The sequence below is a fragment of the Taudactylus pleione genome, unplaced genomic scaffold (genome assembly GCF_031769625.1).
Source record: "Taudactylus pleione unplaced genomic scaffold, aTauple2 ptg000206l, whole genome shotgun sequence".
NCBI lineage: Eukaryota > Metazoa > Chordata > Amphibia > Anura > Myobatrachidae > Taudactylus > Taudactylus pleione.
Window position 1 is genome coordinate 4,040,765 of NW_028284608.1, and position 20,399 is coordinate 4,061,163.

Below are 20,399 nucleotides of genomic sequence, written 5' to 3' on the forward strand. Positions count from 1 at the left end.
TAAGGTCCCACACTTGACAGTGCATGTCAGAGCACAAGCCAAGCATGAAGTCCAAGGAATCGTCTGTAGACCTCCAAGACAGGATTATCTCGAGGCATAAATCTGGGGAAGGGTACAGAAAAATATCTGCTGCTTTGAAGGTCCCAATGAGCACAGTGGCCTCCATCATCTGTAAATGAAAGAAATTCAGAACCACCAGGACTCTTCCTGGAGTTGGCCGGCTGTCTAAACTGAACGATCGGGGAAGAAGGACCCTAGTCAGGGAGGTGACCAAGAACCTGATGGCCACTCTGTCAGAGTTACAGCATTCCTCTGTGGAGAGAGACCATTCCAGAAGGACAACCATCTCTGCAGCAATCCACCAATCAGGCCTGTATATTGGAGTGGTCAGACTGGACCCAAAAGTAAAAAGCACATGACAGCCCACCTTGAGTTTGCCAAAATGCACCTGAAGGACTCTCTGTCTGATGAGACAAAGATTGAACTAATTGGCGTGATTGCCAGGTGTTATGTTTGGAGCAAACCAGGCACCGCTCATCACCAGGCCAATACCATCCCTACAGTGAAGCATGGTGGTGGCAGTATCATGTTGTGGGGATGTTTTTCAGCGCCAGGAACTGGGAGACTAGTCAGGATAGAGGGAAAGATAATTGCAGCAATGTACAGAGACATCCTGGATGAAAACCTGCTCCAGAGTGCTCTTGACCTCAGACTGGGGCGACAATTCATCTTTCAGCAGGACAACGACCTTAAACACACAGCCAAGATATCAAATGAGTGGCTTCAGGACAACTCTGTGAATGTCTTTGAGTGGCCCAGCCAGAGCCCAGACTTGAATCCAATTGAAAATCTCTGGAGAGATCTGAAAATGGCTTTGCACCGACGCATCCCATCCAACCTGATGGAGCTTGAGAGGTGCTGCAAAGAGGAATGGGTGAAACTGCCCAAAGATAGGTGTGCCAAGTTTGTGGCATCATATTCAAAAAGACTTGAGGCTGTAATTTCTGCCAAAGGTGCATCAACAAAGAATTGAGCAAAGGTTGTGAACACTTATGTACTTGTGATTTCTTAATTGTTTTTTTTTTTTTAAATTCGCAAGAATCGCTAAAAAAAATTTTAAACGTTGTCATTATGGGGTATTGTGTGTAGAATTTTGAGGGAAAAAATGAATTTATTCCATTTTGGAATAAGGCTGTAACATTAAATGTGGAAAAAGTGAAGTGTTGTGAATACTTTCTGGATATAGGTGGTGACTGGATGTAGGTGGTGACTTGATCAATTTTTTCTGCCATTTTCGGGAACTACGTAGTATATTATTTATTTGTTTATTAGCGCATCACCATTGTCTTGTTGTCATATCTGTATGTGTCAACGTTTCAGCGATCCAACGCTTTTATCAAGACATACATATGTCTTGTTAAAAGCGTTGGATCGCTGAAACGTTGACACATATACCATCTCTGCCTGTCCTTTGTCTGGTATATAATACATTTACAGGCTACTGCCTCTGTAAAGGTGCATACACACTAGACGATATGCTCCCTGAGCGATATCGTCTAGTGTGTCCCCGGCAGGGTGTGCTCAATGTCGTTCATGACATTGAGCACAGCCGCTGAACGATATCATTAACGATATCGTTCAGCGCCGGGCTCTCTCCCCCATTCCCTGACATGCAGCAACCTGACGACATCGTCAGGTTGGCCTGCATGTCAGCCCGATGAACGGTGATGACGAACGACCCGCTGGAACGCGCGTCGTCGTTATCGTTCATCTTTTTGGGCTTCAAAATGGACGATAAAGTGGACGAAAGAACGATAATGATATCGTTCAGTCGTCCACTTTATCGCCCAGTGTGTACGCACGTTAAGAGCAGAATGAATCCATTCATTATCAAAAAGCCATTTGAAAAATGTCATCCATTTACTAGTCACACCGCATTTATAAACATCATTCTTACTGAATATTAATAACGCACATTCATTTATTTTGAAGCATTCAGATGAAACGCACCAGCCTTTAATTGCGTTATACTTTTTTTTTTCCATATTGTGAATTGTTTTTAGGTCTTTAGATATTAAAATATGTATGATTTGTCTTGTTTACTAAAGCTCTCTTCTGATCTTGTATTTCCTGTGAGATGAAGCTTATTGTAAAACTGCTCTTGTGTAATCTGAAATTTTAGTTTGAGATGCAAATTATCTTTAGGGCTTTTGCAGATTAGGAATTGAAGACTGCAAAAATACAATAGCACAGTATAGTTATGAGGATCAATAGCCATCCCAAGTGTGGTTGCTCAAAGGGAAATCAGAAAGAAAAGTATTTTTGGGGGGGGATTTAGTCTTGTGAGCTCTTTAGGATTGTTTATCTTCTATTGTCTTGTCATATTTATTTTGAACTGTGGGGTCGATTCAGACCCGGACGCTAAGCCGCGCTCTCTCACAGCTAAAAGGGGCCGGTTATGCAAATTCCGCGATCGCACTATCTGGCTTATGGACGCCCTCTATGTCTTAGAGAGTGACGACAGAGTGAGCACATGCCAGTCTAAAGACACTTTTCTTTCTTAACATACGTCATCTCCAGGAAGTGTATGATTAATCATGACCATCGAGAGCCATCGGAATTGCTCGCAGTCCTTGAGGTCGACCCAACCCCACCGCAAGCACTGTGATCACTGCAGGCTGAAATACAACCAAGTGACGTGCAAAATTACGCTTCTTTGCTAATTATACACACCCATAAGACGCCGTTTTGACGGCCAGACACACCTGCGGTCGCAGCACCACAAAAGGCGCTGCCACTCAATATAGTGTCCAGTCTGTGAACTACGAGTGCACGATTCCCGGATGCAGTGACTGGTTCGCACATGCGTATTTTGATGCATACGCAAACGTGCGATAATTGCCCATAACGTGCATCCGCGGCTTAGCGTCCGGGTCTCAATCAGGCCCTGTGCACCTTTCACTTTGTTTTAAATAAACCTGTTGATTTGTCCTGTTGTCATTATTTGGCTGGCTGTCCCTAATATGGTGCTGAAATTCTGCCACGTTCATTCAATCTTACTTAGAGAGGAATCAAAGTTCTAATAAGAGTATGTCTTGTAAATAATCATTACACGTAAATAATTGTTCTAAAGATTAGCAAAATAAAGAAAACAATTTAAATCTTCACCGGTAGTGAATTTAGGGAAGCAGACGGTCCTACGGCTCTAAAATAAAATCTTGCCATTAACGTTATATCAAACTCTTGCATATTAACCTTGGCTATTATATTTTACTACCGTGTGTTATCTTTGGTTACCAGATGGACTGATGTTCTACCAAAACCATCTTGCTGCAAGAGAGATGGTTATAAACACTTCTAATGACTCATAATAGACTTTGTCATCCATATACTAAACCAGTGAATTAAATGTTATGATAAGTATTAACCAGTCAGAGGGGCATAAACAGATGCTATTCATGGGTCTCATATTCCCAACCTCAATTAACACCTGTTTCTGTTGCTTGTAACGAGGTACTGAACTGTGTATTAGCAAAACAGCAATAGGACAAAAAAAAATGTGAATGTGAAAATCAGATTTATATATTTTTATTTTTTACGTAAAACTTTCAGAAATAAAATGTTGTCGCTGTGTTTTACTATTGTTTACAGTTTTGTTCTCAATCATCCGGTTTACCACTAATGCATACATAGCGCCAGAGTTTTGTACAACAGGTGTTTTGCATTAAATGTGTACAGGTAATGTTTACAATTGTAAAGGGAGGGTGTATACGGTTACTTGACTACACAGATGGCTTGGGGCATTGGAATCCAAAAGCTGCTTAGCAGAAGTTGGAAATTATATTAATTCTCATTAAACGATGAGCCAAGAATATGCTCGGCTATGCTACAATCTGTAAACGCATTGTCATTTCACAGAACTAGAAGAGTATCACTGGAGAGAGACAAGGATGATACATGAGCAGGTATTTTGGCATGGGAAAAGCTCCCATTTAAGAGAATGTACATATCTGAACTGCACTAGTCTTGTGTGTGAATAGGGTTATGTATGACTATTTGGACGTTGCTTTGCCAGCCATAATGTGGGTTCTTGGTAGTTTTTCTAAAACCCTCACAATTTATTAAAAAAAAAAGTTTTGAAATATGAATAAACACAAGAAAATGTGCAATAAAAATGAAATAGGTAGTAATTTTTATCACATTTAATGATAGTGAAATTCAATTGTGTCATCAAACTGTTCCATTTTTTATGTCATATCTACTTTGCTTACCATCAGGTGCTGTACATAATATTTTAAAAACTAGTATGCATTCATTTATATGAAAGAGTGCTCCAAAATGTGGTGTTGCCCATAGGATCCATATTAGCACTGAATATAAAGTAATGGTCCAAAGTACTGTAATGCAACCTGGTGTTGAAGAACGTCAACCAGACTACTTTAGGATTATCCCCGAAGAAGACTGACTCATGGACAAAATGCTTTGGTTCACTTAGAAGAACTGTAGCCATGCACGGATTTTAGTATTACTGTTAGGGATAACCCCTGGAGTGTACCAGAAACACAATGTCACGGAATGTATGGATAAATTAAAGGTGTTGATTGCAGGACACACATAATCAGCAGAAGTAATCCAATTTTGGGTGTGACTGGGTAGCAGGCAATTAATAATGGAGACAAACTGTGGCTGGATATGCAGAAACACTTGACATATAAATAAGCACTTGACAAGCAGTTAGTCACAAGTGTAAAATACTCGACAGTCACCTCTGGGATGGACAAACATAGGAGGCACTGGACTGGCAGGAGACATCCCTTGGACCTCTGGCAAAGCAGGCACCTCAGGTGGAACAGGAATCTGTGGCATCTCAGGCACAGCAGAACTCGATGACCCCTCTCGATCATGGCAGAACTCTGTGACCCCTCGTGTATGCAGAACTCGGTGATCCCTCGAGCATGGCAGAAATAAGTGACCCCTCGGGCATCAGCTGCACCTCAGGCAAGACAGGCATCTGTGGCACATCAGGCATCAGTGGCTTCACAGGCAAGGCAGGCATCTGGGACTCAACAGGCATCTGTGGCACGACAGGCAAAGCAGGCATATGTGGCATGTCTCGGACCTCTGGCGAACCACAAGCCTTGAGTGACCTGAAAAACAAAGCAACATTCGGACTGGTGGCTGACACAGCAGCACTCTCCTCATGCCAAGGGCAAAAATCCTCAGACCCGGAGGCGAAGGCAATAATATCCTCAGGCCCAGAAGCCAGGGCAATAGTGTCCTCAGACCCAGAGCCCGGCGCAATAACATCTTTAGGCCCAGTGGCCAGTGCAATAATGTGAGACAACTGACAAGTTTAGTGCTTTACAGGAACTGGCAGGATACTTGAAGCCCCCTCTTGGGGCAAGATACTTGGAGACCCCTCCTGAGCTAGGACGTAATAGAGACTCATCCTGGATTTGCAGCACTGGTGACCTCTCCTTCTGGGTCTGCGGCACTGGCGACCTCTCCTGAGTCTGCGGCACTGGCAAAATATACGGAATTGTATGGCATCTCTGTCTCAGCAGATTCGTGAGGCATCTCTGACTGAAAAGCTCTGTGAGGCATCTCTGGCTGAAAAGCTCTGGTTAAATTAACAAACAGTCCTTCCTTGAGACCAGCAGGCAAGCCATGAAGTTACTCCTTGGGACCAGCAAGACAAAGTCTCTCCTTGGGACCACAAGACATAGAGTTCCACCTTGTGGGACCGGCTGGGAATGAAGTCCCCCTGATGGGACCAGCTGGACATGAAGTCTCCCTGCTGGGACTGGCTGGGCATGATGTCCCCCTGGTGGGAACAGGTGGCCATGAATCCCTTTTCAAGGACAGAACACACAAAACCTCCTCCAATATTGGGCATGTTTAAAGGACAGGAGCACGGAAAGTGTTCAGGACTGGCACAATATAAACACAATTGATTAAATCTCTGAAAAGCTCACTCTGATTCAGTAAGAGGAGCATGAGGACCACTTGAACCCTTGATATTCTCAGTGTCTGGTTGAAAAACATTAGGGGTTGCAGTAACACATTGTTACAAATCCCAAAGACTAATCCAAGTAAGCCCCCTAGAACCTGGCCTAGCGAGGTCTTTCGCCACTAACAGCCACCCGTTGTTCCCTTAGTACTAAAGACATTCACCAGTACTTAGGTGGCTGCCTGGACTTAATACTCGGGGTAGTAGTGGCTTACGCAGGTGTCTGATGGGATCCAGTGGCTTTGGGAGCAGACAATGAGGTTTAGGAGCCGATGGTGCGGCTTTGAGCCGGTAGCAGAAATAAGTGAATTGATGGTGAGGCTTTGAGAGCCGATAGTGTGGCTAAGGTGCCGATAGTGCGGCTTTGAGCCGGTAGTAGGAGTAAGAATTAGATGTTGTGGCTTTGGGAGCCGATGATGCGGCTGAGGTGCCAATGTTGCAGCTTGGGAGCCGGTACACAAGTTGGTGTACTTGAGATACGGCTTTGAGAACCAATGTTGTGGCTTGGGAGCAGGTACACAAGTTGGTGTACTTGAGATACGGCTTTGAGAACCAATGTTGTGGCTTGGTAGCCGGTACACAAGTTGGTGTACTTGAGATACGGCTTTGAGAGTCAATGGTGTGGCTTGGGAGCCGGTACACAAGTTGGTGTACTTGAGATGCGGCTTGGAGAGCCGATGGAGTGGCTTGGGAGCCGGTGGCAGCACGGAAGCTGCTGGTGCGGCTGGGAAGCAGATGCAGTGATTTGTGTTGTGGCTTTGGGAGCCAATGATGCGGCTAAGGTGCCGATAGTGCAGCTTGGGAGCCGGTACACAAGTTGGTGTACTTGAGATGCAGCTTTGAGAGCCAATGGTGTGGCTTGGAGGCAGGTACACAAGTTGGTGTACTTGAGATGCAGCTTTGAGAGCCAATGGTGTGGCTTGGAGGCAGGTACACAAGTTGGTGTACTTGAGATGCGGCTTTGAGAGCCAATGGTGTGGCTTGGGGGCCGGTACACAAGTTGGTGTACTTGAGATGCGGCTTTGAAAGCCAATGGTGTGGCTTGGGAGCAGGTACACAAGTTGGTGTACTTGAGATGCAGCTTTGAGAGGTGATGGTGCGGCTTGAAGAAGCTGAATGGCACAAGTTGATAAAGGCAAATTCAGCCAGCGGCAGATGAGAAACCCAGTCATTATGGCATTTGGAAACACAACAGTGTAGATACTGCTCCAGGGACTAGTTAGTATGCTGGACTGCAGATAATACCCTGAGGAAAGACTGAGGCAAATGCCCAAGGATGACGAAAAGGCTCTCCAAAATTGTGCCACAAATTATGTTCCTCGATCTGACACTATATCCTCCAGCAGACTATGCAGGCGAAAGATATGCTGAAAGCTCATTAGCAGAGGGTAGCTTGGTCAATGGGATGAAATGTGCCATCTTGCTAAAGCAGTCCACCACAGTCCAGATGACGGAGTTTTGGGCAGAAACTGAGAGGTCAATGACAAAGTCCATAGCTAGGTGTGTCCAAGGTCTTTTAGGTATGGAGAGAGGCAGCAACAGGCCAGAAGGGGCTGTCCAAGGTGTTTTGTTTCAAGCACAGATCTCACATGCCAGGGCAAATTCGCAAACATCTTTGGCCCTCATTCAGAGCCGTATGCTCTGAGCAGAGCGCACGCTCTGAATGAGGGCCGCCCTCCATAAAAATGGAGCGTCCTCCTGGACGCTCGTATAGCTGTGGGTCACCACCCACAGCCTATACGAGCGTGTAGTTTGATGGCCGCGATGGTCGTGACCATCGAAACTGCGAGCCGGAGCCTGCGGTTGAGGTTTTCAACCGCAAGGCCCGGAGTGATTTTGGCTCTATCAGAGCCAAAATCACTCCCACTGACATCACTAGTGATGTCAGTGGGCCGGCTTCTGACGGTAGGCGTTCCCTTGGGAATGCCTCCAGCAGGAAGGCACGCCCCCGGGAGGGTTAGGCTAGGGGGAGGGAGGGTTAGGCACCCCGGGGGGGACTTAGGGTTAGGCACCCCGGGGGCTGGCTTAGGTTTAGGCAGCGGGGAAGGGGGTGGTTAGGGTTAGGCACTTGGGCGGAGGTTAGGGTGTGGCACCCCTAAGGAGGGTTAGGTTAGGCTAGACAATACTTACCTATCCACGATCGGGATTTCCAGCGCTGTTGGGCTTCCGCTGCCGGGATCTCTGCTGATGTCGGGCCGCCGCTGCCGGGAATCGAACAGCCGGCCATGTGGCCGGCGGTATTTCATACCAATACCCTCTGCTGACACTGGAGGAGGGTGGTGGTTGCGCTGACTGCAGAGTGTGGATACTGGTGCACCGTTGGTACAGAAGGTGATTCAGTGGTTGAACTTGGTTGGTGTATACAGAGTACACGATGTGCGAATCCAGATGCACTGGAGAGTGGTTCCAAAGTTGTGTGTACTGGGTACACAACATGTGAATCCAGACGCACCGGTGGATAGTTTGGTAATTGTACCCAGTTGTGTGTACCGAGTACACAACGTGCGAATCTAGATGCACCAAAGGATGGTTCGGTAGTTTTACTCAGTTGTGTGTACTGAGTACACAAGGTGCAAGTCCAGATGCACCTTAGGATGGTTCAGTAGTTGTACTCAGTTGTGTGTACCGAGTACACAACGTGCGAATCCAGATGCACCGGAGGGTGGTATCGAGATATTTGGCAATAACTCAAGAGTGAGGAACAGGAACCTAGAACAGAATGACAACAAGCATGAACCAGTAGTGACGATGTTGCACACTCAACTTACTGGTGTCCAGAGCCCAGTTATATACCCTAAGGTAGCAGTTCATTGGAGATCAGCGTTAGCTGACCGAGACTACGCTACCACTGGTTGAAAGAATAGTTAGGTGAGAAAGACTAACATGGCGGCGCCCATGACGGTAAGCCACACATGAAAGTCCAAGAGCACCTAAGGCAAAATCCTCAGCGTGTCACTCGCTGCCGCACCTGACGGCTGACCACACGAGAAGTCAGGGGAAGCCGGTGCTGGGGTGAGTAACTGCCGATCCTAGGCCGAACCCTGACAGCGGCATGGGCTGCGGGCAACACGAAGGCCCAAGTCTGTGAATCCCCTTGGAGAAGGGAAATAACCAGTCCTACTCGTTGCGATTCTGTCCCTGAGGAGAGAGGATGTAGCCAGAAATACAGCTTGCAACTTTCGCGCAAGTTGAGGAACTGCCGGCGATCCCCAGAAAATTGGTCAGGCAAGTTCATTTTAGGCTCTTTGAGGTGGACAGGAGCAGCAGGAGCTTGGACCTCCTCAAGCTCAGCTCTTGGACCTTGTGGAAAAGCACTTGGATTTGTGCAGCAAGCACCTAGGCCGGATTCTGCCCATTCCATATTAGCTCCGTTTCTATTAGGCCGACTATAATGTTACGAATCGGAAAGACTTCTCCGAGTAAGCCCGCTAGAACACGGCCTAGCGAGGTCTTCCGCCACTAACAGCAACCCATTGTTCCCTTAGTACTAAAGACATTCACCGGCACTTAGGTGGCCACCTGGACTTAATACTCGGGGTAGTAATGGCTTATGCGGGTGTTTGATGAGATCCAGTGGTGATGAGATCCAGTGGTGAGGAAGTGTCAACGAGGCAACTAGAGACCCGATGGTGTGGCTGGAGAGACAGTGGTGCGACCTGAGTGCCGATGTGCAGGAAGGTTTGGCTTTGAGAGCAGACGATGCGACTTTGGGCCGGTAGCAAAAATGAGTGAATTGATGGTGCGGCTTTGAGAGCTGATAGTGCGGCTAAGGTGCCGATGGTGTGGATTTGAGCTGGTAGGAGTCAGTATTAGATGTTGTGGCTTACGGAGCGGATGATGCAGCTGAGGTGCCGATGGTGCGCCTTGGGTGCCAGTACACAAGTTGGTGTACTTGAGATGCGGCTTTGAGAGCCGATGGTGCGGCTTGGGAGCCGGTACACAAGTTGATGTACTTGAGATGCGGCTTTGAGAGCCCATGGCAGCACGGAAGCTGCTGGTGCGGCTGAGAAGCCGATGCAGTGATTTGTGAGCTGGTGGCAGCACGGAAGCTGCTGGTGCAGCTGGGAAGCCGATGCAGTGGCTGGTGAGCCAGTGGCAGCACGGAAGCTGCTTGTATGGCTGGGAAGCCGATGCAGTGGCTGGGGTGGCAGCACAGAAGCTGCTGGTGTGGCTGGGAAGCCGATAGACAGTGGCTAGGCAATACTGCTGGAGAACCAGGGCACAATGTAGCAAGAGAGCACAGAATTCTGACCATGCAGCAGACCTGAGGGAACCAAAAGGAACGATATAGTCCGCGAGGCTGCAAAATGCCAGCGTGCACAAATAGGTGAAGGAACCAATCACACCGTGCTGTGGAAAACCCGTGCCCTCCTGTGACGTGCAGATCGCCTAGCAACTGATGGAACAGGAACAACAGCGTCAGGAGAAGGTAAACTGCTAGAGGGAGACAAGTCATGCCCGCAACTTGTAACACACATGGAGCGAAAACCCTCTGCGAATTGTGTAGCTAGTAGACCCCTTTTGGGGTGCATGAATACAGTTTACTGCCAGATTTTCAGGAACTGCAGTTGCACTGGAAGGAAAATCAACTTGGAGGAATGCAGAAATTTCCTTAAAAATTCAGGCAAAAAAAGTTAGAATCTGTGTTATCTGAGCGCGCAGCAGTATGATGTCCGTTTGCAAGGAGTTTAGTGAAACATTTCCACAGGGAAGAATGACATGACTGAATACTAGGGAGTTCTGCAACAAAGAGCTTAATTAGAGAATCCAAAGCAATAGACTCTTAAGCATTACCTGGCTTGTTTAGGCTGATCATTCCGTTATGGATAAACCCCTGGAGTGTACCAGAAACACAATGTCACTGGATGTATGGATACATTAAAGGTGTTTATTGCAGGACACACAGAATCAGAAGAAATAATCCAACTTTGGGTATGGCTGGATAGCAGGCAATTGATAATGGGGACAAACTGTGGCTGGGTATGCAGAAACACTGGCATATAAATAAGCACTTGACAAGCAGTTATTCATGAGTGTGTAATACTTGATTAGCAGATACTGAATATTGCAGACAGACTGAGGAGCTGGATGTAAGCTTACCGAGATGTACCAGGATTATGGTAGACAAACTGGAATTTGGGGGAGCTGCAGAGTCCTCTAGGAAAGACAGGCACTTAGGTACACTGGTTTTTTAAACAAAGTCCAGAACAGTGAAGTAGGCAGAAACAGGGATGCAGTAAACAGACAAATAATAATGACAGGCTCAGGCACAGTGAGTCAGTAATGACATGAAGCATACCCTCTTTCTCAAGCTACAAACATGACTGAAAACATGACTTGATAAATCCAGGGAGCATGAAAAGGACCAGCAACCTTCTCACATGACAAAACGGGAAACTGCAATAATGATCAGCAATGTGCCAGGTGAGATATATATATATATAACAGTGACACAGGTGCAGGTGATTGCAGGAGACACCAGATATACTCCTACAATACATGAGAGGAGAGAATGTCCGATCACAGCAGCACCTCTGGTAGCACAGAGGTACTGCAGGCGACAACCAATACAATGGCAGAGTCATAACAATATTAAAGTAACAGAGAAGTAGTATAATAATTGGCCATTCTACAATCTTATATTGGCATGGAACCTGAAAACTAGATGTCTCAAGATCCCTTCTGATTTATTGTCCTCAGGCTTCACTGACAAAGCATATATTATGAATCTACCCACAAAAGAAGAACTAAGAAATGTACCAACAATTTGGAGTCACTTGTGTACAGGATCATATAATAAAGTGTGAATCTAACACCTTCAAAAGGATGATCATAACGTGAAACAATCTTAACATTTGTCAGGATGGCAATGCTCAAACGAAGATTCAATACTCCCTTGATTATTACTAGCTATTTTAGATTAGCCAGCATTTGGTCTGCATCTATCACCTCACCCACAGGAACCGGCACTTTTATAAAGCCAAAGTTCCACCCCAGCTCTATTATACTTGGACGGTATTAGACCTATGTTTTATTTTCCCTGAATCTGATAGCTCCCTATTTCCTCATATAAAGCTGTCTAGCCCCGTTGTTCCATTTGACTTTTTTGAATGCAGCACCTCCCTGAGATCTACCAGAAAAATATGAGCAGAGTTTTCTCCAGACACCAGTGGTAAGTCCCTTTATAGTACCCAAAAATAAAATAATTTTTCTCTCCATTTCTCAGAGGGAGTGTCCTGTCTAGTCACTGAAGATTAGCTTGCTCCGTCCCTTTTCTTCCTTGTCCTAAGGATACATAATATGAAGACCATCTGAAACAGGAGAACTGAATACTTTCTTACCATTCCAATATTTTCTGGTTGCAATAAAATGAGAATTGAAATGTCACTGTCCTGAAAACGACAAGCCTTGTTTTTTTGTGAATGTTAGGAGTTGCAGTGGACAGCGTGGAGTTTCACTACCTCCTCAGTTCCTGCTGGTTGCTAGGAGGTATGAACACCAGCAGCAGTAACCACTGTGCATGCTGGTCCCGGTCATTGCTGAGATTGGGATGTCAGTGTATGTGATCAAAGACTGCGCAGGAATACCTGCAGCTGGTGTTTAATTGCTGCGATTCTCACTAGTTGCTCTCCTATGTGCAGCATCATACCTGTAACTTATTTCGATTGCAGGGGGTTGGTCTTAATTGATGTTATTGCTCTGTGTGTGTTAAAAAAATCAGAACGGAACCGAGCCTGCACATCCCTAGTTAAAAGGGAGCCAGGCCTTCACCTCTTCAGGTATAGCTTCATGCTTTGGTGTAAGCATGCTGATTTGTTTGGCTAGTACTGCTGGTATCCTGAATCTGTGTGCTATCCAGTTTGAGCCATGGACTCCTGCTTCCTGCATCACTTGTTGTTAAATATCACCTTACTTAATATTAGAAAAGTGTCATTTGTTTGCAAGTATCATTATCAAGCTATCGTGTTACAGCTCCTGTTGTTATTATCTAAAACCACTAGTCTATTATACAGTCTCATTGTATTCACATGTTATTCTGCTAATCCAGCATTAACCCAGTGATCACCTGATAACTGTATAAACCTCTACTTTCCTGAGTTGAAGACCTGGCGGCAAATCAGAACCGGTGGGAGCGTCTCTGTATGAGAAAAGGGCGATTGTTATAGGAAGGAGACCTCTGTAGTATGGTTCTAGAGGTTTTATGCAATTGCTCAGGTGTATCATAACAATGAATTTGCAAGTTAAGACTGTTAGCCAAATATTAATAGCTGCCCTTCTTGCAATGATTAATGCTGAAGCTAAACTCTGCAACATTGGGCTTCATTCAAAGGTGGAATGAGTTACTATAGTAGTCACTACTGCAAATTTATACTAATGCTGCAGCCGCTGGGCTTCCTACTGAGACACCCAATGGGTGCGGCTCTAATCTGGTGCTGTGAGCAAATAATCCCACCATCGAACTGCGTCTTCCAAAGCAGTCCCTGAAACTGACACGCCCACCGCTGACCACCATCGGAGCACCCATCAGAATTGCATGTTTCTCCATTCAGTCCCCCCCAGCGGTAGCTATTGGGACGCATGCGCAGAATATAATAATTTAATTCTGCCACTTCTTAATCAGGCCCATTGCTACTTAGTAGCCCATACTGGAATCCTGGATGTTTTTGAGTCCCAAAATTATAATAATTATAATAATTAAATCCCAGATATAACAGGATTCAAAACACACTGTTGATTGGACTGGGTGCTGTAAGATAATACTTGCCTTCTTGGTTCCGGTCTAATTATAGTCTTCTCAGGCTCTCCCAGCTGCCTGTAGAATAGATAGAGTCCTATGATGCAGTTGCTCTGGAAGCACACTGTGCGGTGACGTCATCACTGTGCTGCACTCTCCCAGAAAATCAGTGACTGAGAGCAGCTGCATCAAAGGACTCCTCTTCTTTTACTACAGCTGAGCATGGCAGAGGGCTGTTATCAGACAATGTGCCTGCCGACAAAAGAAACCCCATCTGAATTCTGACCACTGCTGGGGGTGGCGGGGGGAGGAATATCAGGGAGGACGAGGGAGAAGGAAAGTGGGAAGCAAGGATATCTTTGTACACTTCAATCCTGGGATTCAGGTTTTTTCAATGACATATCCCAGGACTACAAAAATGTGGTGGGCTTGGCTTCCCTACTTAGTACATTACCATAAGTATGTGTTCCAGTATGTGGAGAGCAAAAGTCTACTCATGTTCTGGGGTTCCAGGGGTTTATGTACTAAGCCATGGAGAGAGATAAAGTGGATGGAGTTAAAGTACCAACCAATCAGCTCCTGTTATTTTTAAAACACAGCCTGTAAAGTGACAGTTAGAAGCTAATTAGATGGTACTTTATCCTCGTTCACTTTATCTCTCTCCAAGGCCCCCAAGTTCCTTAGGCTTTTCATGGAACATGCAGTGACGAGTAACTTGTCTATAGAACAGGGATTTCTGCTGGCAGTGAAAACATAATGGTGATTAAGATAATCTATGCCCATAGAAATCTAAAAATGTATATGGACATAAAAAAAAAAAAATTTATGATTTATTTTTAAAAAACATTCCTTTACACACACTAGCACCATCTTGTGAGAGCAAATGGGGCATGCCCTATGAAGTACTGTCGCGATGAAACTACTTTTCTGATACAGTAAGGTAACTTGGAGAGAAAGCTTTGTTTATTTTTGTTCTTTTGTTTCCTTTGTTCTGTTGGGAGCATTAAAAATCACAAGTGCCTGTCAATCAAATTTGCCCTTTTCAGAGATCCTATAAACACAATCAAAATAGATAGAACAATGTAGCTTTCTATCAATACAAGATCAGCAGATGATGAATTAATCAGAAAACTGGCACAATCTCACTTTCCGCTGAAAATATTATCTCATGTTCCCTGTTGAGCATGCTTAACTATTCAATGACGCTTTAATAGAAGATCCCAATAATAATCAACAGTAACTTCACGCAAAGTTAACCTCAAAATGGTCTATTATTAAAAAATACCCTGATATACTGTAGTTATTAAATTAGTTATTTCACACAGGACCTATATCTTAAGATACTGTTGTATGTAAACAAATTCCTTTGCTGTCCCCAGCTACTCTTATCTGATGGCATCTCTCATACATTGTGGCTTCAGTCATGCCAAACAGCCCCTCTAGTCACTCCAGGTCCTGCGTTCACTGCATACCCTGGCCTCGTCCCTGCGGGAAAACGGGGGCAAAAAGCTTGTTTCCAGGAGTGGTGACCACGCATGCCTCCAGCACCGCTCCCCAAACGCCGCAGCATGTCAATCAAGTTGCGGCTGGGGGATCTGTGAGCAAGATCGCAGGATTCATTCTTCACATATGCAGAACGGGTCCTGCCCAGATGTAGACCCCTCAACCACTGAGATGAATCAGGCCCTTTCAGTGGTCTTTGCTGTGTCTGCAATGCGAATATGCACATCTGTATCTCTCCACCAGAAATAGTCCTCCAAGAAAATGCCATTACCTGTCGCCCTCACAGTTATTTTAATTTATATTTTTGATAGACCTGTAAGAGTTCTAGTTAAAATTGTTTTCTAGCAACTACCATCTGTGGTCGAAGGCTCTTAAAGTTAGTTTCAACACAGTACTTTGTGGGTATAGGTCTCAGCCATTGAAGAGGAGAGGCGGTGAATCCATAACGTATCGAATAAACAAAACATATGACGCAGTAAAGGTGCTTATATACAGTATCATAAAGGGATTACTTTCCTTATGGACAATGGAAGTTATTCCAGAAAGCAGTCCTTGTATCTGGAGATTATCTTCCTTATATTCTCATCAATATGTGGAGAGAAGAAACGATTATGGTGCAGTATTTCAAAACGAATTAATCACCCCGTGCAGATGTTTAAAAACAGCAGTAGGTGATTGAATGATGGTCAGTTAGATCTGAAAGAACCCACCAAGAGATGAGAGTATGGAAGAAACCACCAAGAGATGAGACTATGGAAGAACCCACCAAGAGATGAGACTATGGAAGAACCCACCAAGAGATGAGACTATGGAAGAACCCACCAAGAGATGAGAATATAAGGAAGATCATCTCCAGATACTGTACAAGGACTCATTTCTGAATGGACATTCATTGTCTATAAGGTAATCCCTTTATGATAAAAACGTCTTTATTTTGTCATATCTTTTGTTTGTGAATGTTAAAATGTGGTGACATTTTTGATACGATCATTGTTTAGGCTGCTTGTTTGTGCCCCATCAGATATTATTATTTGAATCTGTAACTTAGCCATACGGCGTCTAATAAATAGAGGGGTCCCCCAATTTTAATGCGTTAGACTGTCTAATTTTCTAAATTGTATGCCTTGTGGGGTTACCATACAGGGGAGGTTTAAGAGAGGAGGGGGGCCCGTGTGCATCCTCCAGATGACACTCTTTCACTGTGCAACTGCAAAATTTCCCATTGATTTCTGCAAGGACGGCGCTGAACTCCAGAGAGGTAAGTATAATGCATGGATGCAGGGTGTGCGGTGTGCACCCTCCTGGACTCAGATGCACCTATTATAAATACACCCATGCTACCATTATTTCTATACATTTTATGCACTTCATTCGAACACATAAAAAAAAAAGGGCAGATATTTATTACTGAAAATCTATATGTAGATTCCCATTTTTTGCTGTTTTGGAAAGGTGGATTTATGTCAAAAGCAAGAACCGCAAAGTCTTTCTTGGTGGTGGATACAAAAAAACCCAAATATTGATTTCAGTTCACTTTCTTGTAATAATAATAAAAACTACTAATAAAAATACCTCCAAACACTTTTTTGCCCATTTTGGGTAGATTGTTTTTGCAGTGTGACGAATAGGCGAACTAATGTTATCTTCTGGATATTCAGCATCTTCCAAAGAAAACCCAAAAAACAACAATGTATAATTTGTGTGTGTGTGTGTGTGCTGCATAAGTAATTGCTGACATTGATGTTGCAAAGTGACCAGTCCAAAAAGGGCTCCGTAGCCAAGGAGTTAAACAGAGATACATACATTTTAATTGAAACTAATTTTTCTCCTGTACTGCTTGAGACAGCAATTCACTTTGTCAGCTTTCCCTTTGCTGGAGATACATTCCCCCCTCCCCACCCTAGCTAGAAGCGGGCAGCATTACGGCCCAACTTGAAGGATGGTTAAATTATTACATAAATAAATAAATCATACTTTGATGCCCAGCACATTTTTCATATTGAAAGATCACTTAAAACAACAAAATCTGCCTGCAGATCCCAAGATCTCTAACACCATAATCAAATATCTCTGAATGAACATGCAAGTCTGAAAAGTACATGTCAATTTTAATAAAACAAATATGCTAAAAAAATAAACAAATGTTCTAGAAAGAACAAATCAAATTACAAACAACAATGATCTTTATTTACATGGATGCTTTCCGTTTCCTGCAGCACAGCGTCACATATCCATATACGTTTATTACAAACACATCTTCTAGGCTTCTTTTAAAAAAAAAAAAGTATATTTACAAGCAGTATTTAATACTGAAATCCACCTAGAGCAGGGTATAAATGTCCAGTCACAGTGATATACGGATTTCAATCATTCACTTGCTTGAGGGATATTTTCCAGTTTATCCTCATGAGAATCATCTTTGCTGGCAATGCCATAGAGACCCAGCACCTCGGAATACTGGAGATATTCTTGTAGGCAGACCGGAAGGGGGAGCTGGGACATGCAGCTGCTGGATCGTAAACGTCCCGTGTTCAGAAGGGAGCGTATATTAAGCCGACAGAGGTGCATCAGCGTTGGCATGGATGCTGCATAGGCGAAAAAAAATAAACAAAATGTTCTTTTTTGATGGGTGCATTGGAGGAAGGAAATACTCCATCACAAATTTCATGCAGTTTAATGTCAGGGTGTTAAGCTTGACTATTGCATTTTACTAATGCAGTGAACTTATGGGGGAGACGTATCAAACTTTCTAAAGCGGAAAGGTGAAGTTGCCCATAGCAACCAATCAGCTTATAGCCATCATTTTATAGAATGTACTTGATAAATGATAACTTGAAGCTGCTATGGGAAACTTCTCTATTTGTCCTCTTTGGAAGGTTTGATACAGCTCCTCCTTAGTTCACTCAACAGCATTCCGACTCTTGCGACGCCGTGTGGGCTACACGAGAGGCTGATAATCACATGCACACACTACTCCCTGTATCTCCATGATCCATGTTTTTTCATCTCCCTTTTAAAGGTTAAATGATTTCCAGACCTGCACACAAAGACATACTGTACATAAGTTAAGAACCTACAAGACTATTTGAGCGGGGAGTTGGGAAACTTATCTACCAACCAGAAGCCAATATAACTCCTCGCACATAACAAACTGAAACTAAATATTATATCACCATTTAAAAATCATGAATTGAATTAGGCATTCATTAAAAGACAACATACAAATCCAGTGCTCTATAGATTTTATTTATATAAAACTGTATTTGTAGTGGTATATTTTAATGCAGAATTTTGCATACATATTCTAAAGACCATAATTTACAATTTGCTAATAGAAAGTTATAATAATATAAATTAGGGGTGTGCACCGGCCACTTTTCGTGTTTTGTGTTTTGGTTTTGGATCTGGATCTTTCTTCGTGTTTTGGATCTGGATTGGTTTTGCCAAAACCACCCTTCCGTGTTTTGGGTTCTGGGTTTTGTGTTTTGGATCTGTATTTTTTTTTAAAAAAGCATAAAAACAGCTAAAATCACAGAATTTGTAGGTTTTTCTGCTCCTATGCTATTATTAACCTCAATAACCTTAATTTCCACTCATTTCCAGTCTATTCTGAACACCTCACACCTCACAATAGTGTTTTTATGTCCAAAACGTTGCACCGAGGTAGCTGGATGACTATGCTAAGCGACACGAGTGGGCGGCACAAACACGTGACCCATCTAGGCGTGAAACTGCAGTGGCAGACAGGATGGCAGTTTGAAAAACTAGGCCCCAAACTGTACATAATGCAAAGAAAAAAAAGAGGTGCAAGATGGAATTGTCCTTGGGCCCTCCCACCCACCCTTATGTTGTATAAACAGGACATGCACACTTTAACAAACCAATCATTTCAGCGCCAGGGTCTGCCACACAACTGTGGCTGAAATGATTGGTTCGTTTGGGCCCCCACAAAACAAGCTGGCAATTAATGTGTCCCTGCACAAACTGGCTCTATGGAGGCAAGATGTCATCCTCATCCTCCTCATCCACCGATTCCTCACCCTCTTCAGTGTGTACATCCTCATCCTCACAAAGTATTAACTCGTCCCCACTTGAATCCACCACCACAGGTCCCTCTGTACCTTCTGGAGGCTGGTCTCCCTGGAAGAGCTGATAATTCATTTTGATGAACATCATCTTCTCCACATTCTGTGGAAGCAACCTCCTACGCCTTTCGCTGACAAGGTTCCCGGCTGCACTAAACACTCTTTCGGAGTACACACTGGAGGGGGGGGCAACTCAGGTAAAATAGAGCCAGTTTGTACAGGGGCCTCCAAATTGCCTCTTTTTCCTGCCAGTACAGGTATGGACTGTCTGCCATGCCTACTTGGATGCTGTCACCGATGTAATCCTCCACCATTCTGTCAATGGTGACAGTATCATATGCAGTGACAGTAGACATGTCAGAAATTGTTGCCAGGTCCTTCAGTCCGGACCAGATGTCCAAACTTGGTCCTGCCTGCCCTGCATCACCGCCGGCGGGTTGCTTAGGATACCTAAGTTTTTTCCTGGCAGCCCCAGTTGCAGGAGAAAATGAAGAAGGAGCCGTTGACGTGTCACGTTCCGCTTCAGCTGACAGTGTGTTCACCAGCAGGTCTTTGCACCTCTGCAGGCTTGTGTCGGCCGGAAAGAGAGACACCACATAGGCTTTAAACCTAGGATCGAGCACGGTGGCCAAAACGTAGTGGTCTGATTTCAACAGATTAACCACCCTGGAATCCTGGCAAAGCGAATGAAGGGCTTCATCCACAAGTCCCACATGCCGAGCGGAATCGCTCCGTCTTAGCTCCTCCTTCACTTTCTCCAGCTGCTTCTGCAAAAGCCTGATGAGGGGAATGACCTGACTCAAGCTGGCAGTGTCTGAACTGACTTCACGTGTGGCAAGTTCGAAGGGCTGGAGAACCTTGCACAACACGGAAATCATTCTCCACTGCGCTTGAGTCAGGTGCATACCCCCTCCTTTGCCTATGTCATAGGTGGATGTATAGGCTTGTATGGCCTTTTGCTGCTCCTACATCCTCTGAAGCATATAGAGGGTTGAGTTCCACCGCGTCACAACCTCTTGCTTCAGGTGATGGCGGGGCAGGTTCAAGAGTGTTTGCTGGCGCTCCA

At 44.5% G+C, this 20,399-nt stretch overlaps 1 protein-coding gene across 1 annotated transcript in view; it reads right to left on the reverse strand.

Moving 5' to 3' along the window:
• Positions 1-17,337: 17,337 nt before the first annotated feature.
• ASB3 (ankyrin repeat and SOCS box containing 3) overlaps positions 17,338-20,399 on the reverse strand; it is a 151,104-nt gene continuing 148,042 nt past the window's right edge. Inside the window, exon 10 of the mRNA XM_088477995.1 lies at positions 17,338-17,833. Within this exon, the coding sequence (XP_088334121.1) occupies positions 17,616-17,833 (218 nt within the window). The 3' untranslated portion in view covers positions 17,338-17,615. The remainder of the gene's footprint in view (positions 17,834-20,399) is intronic.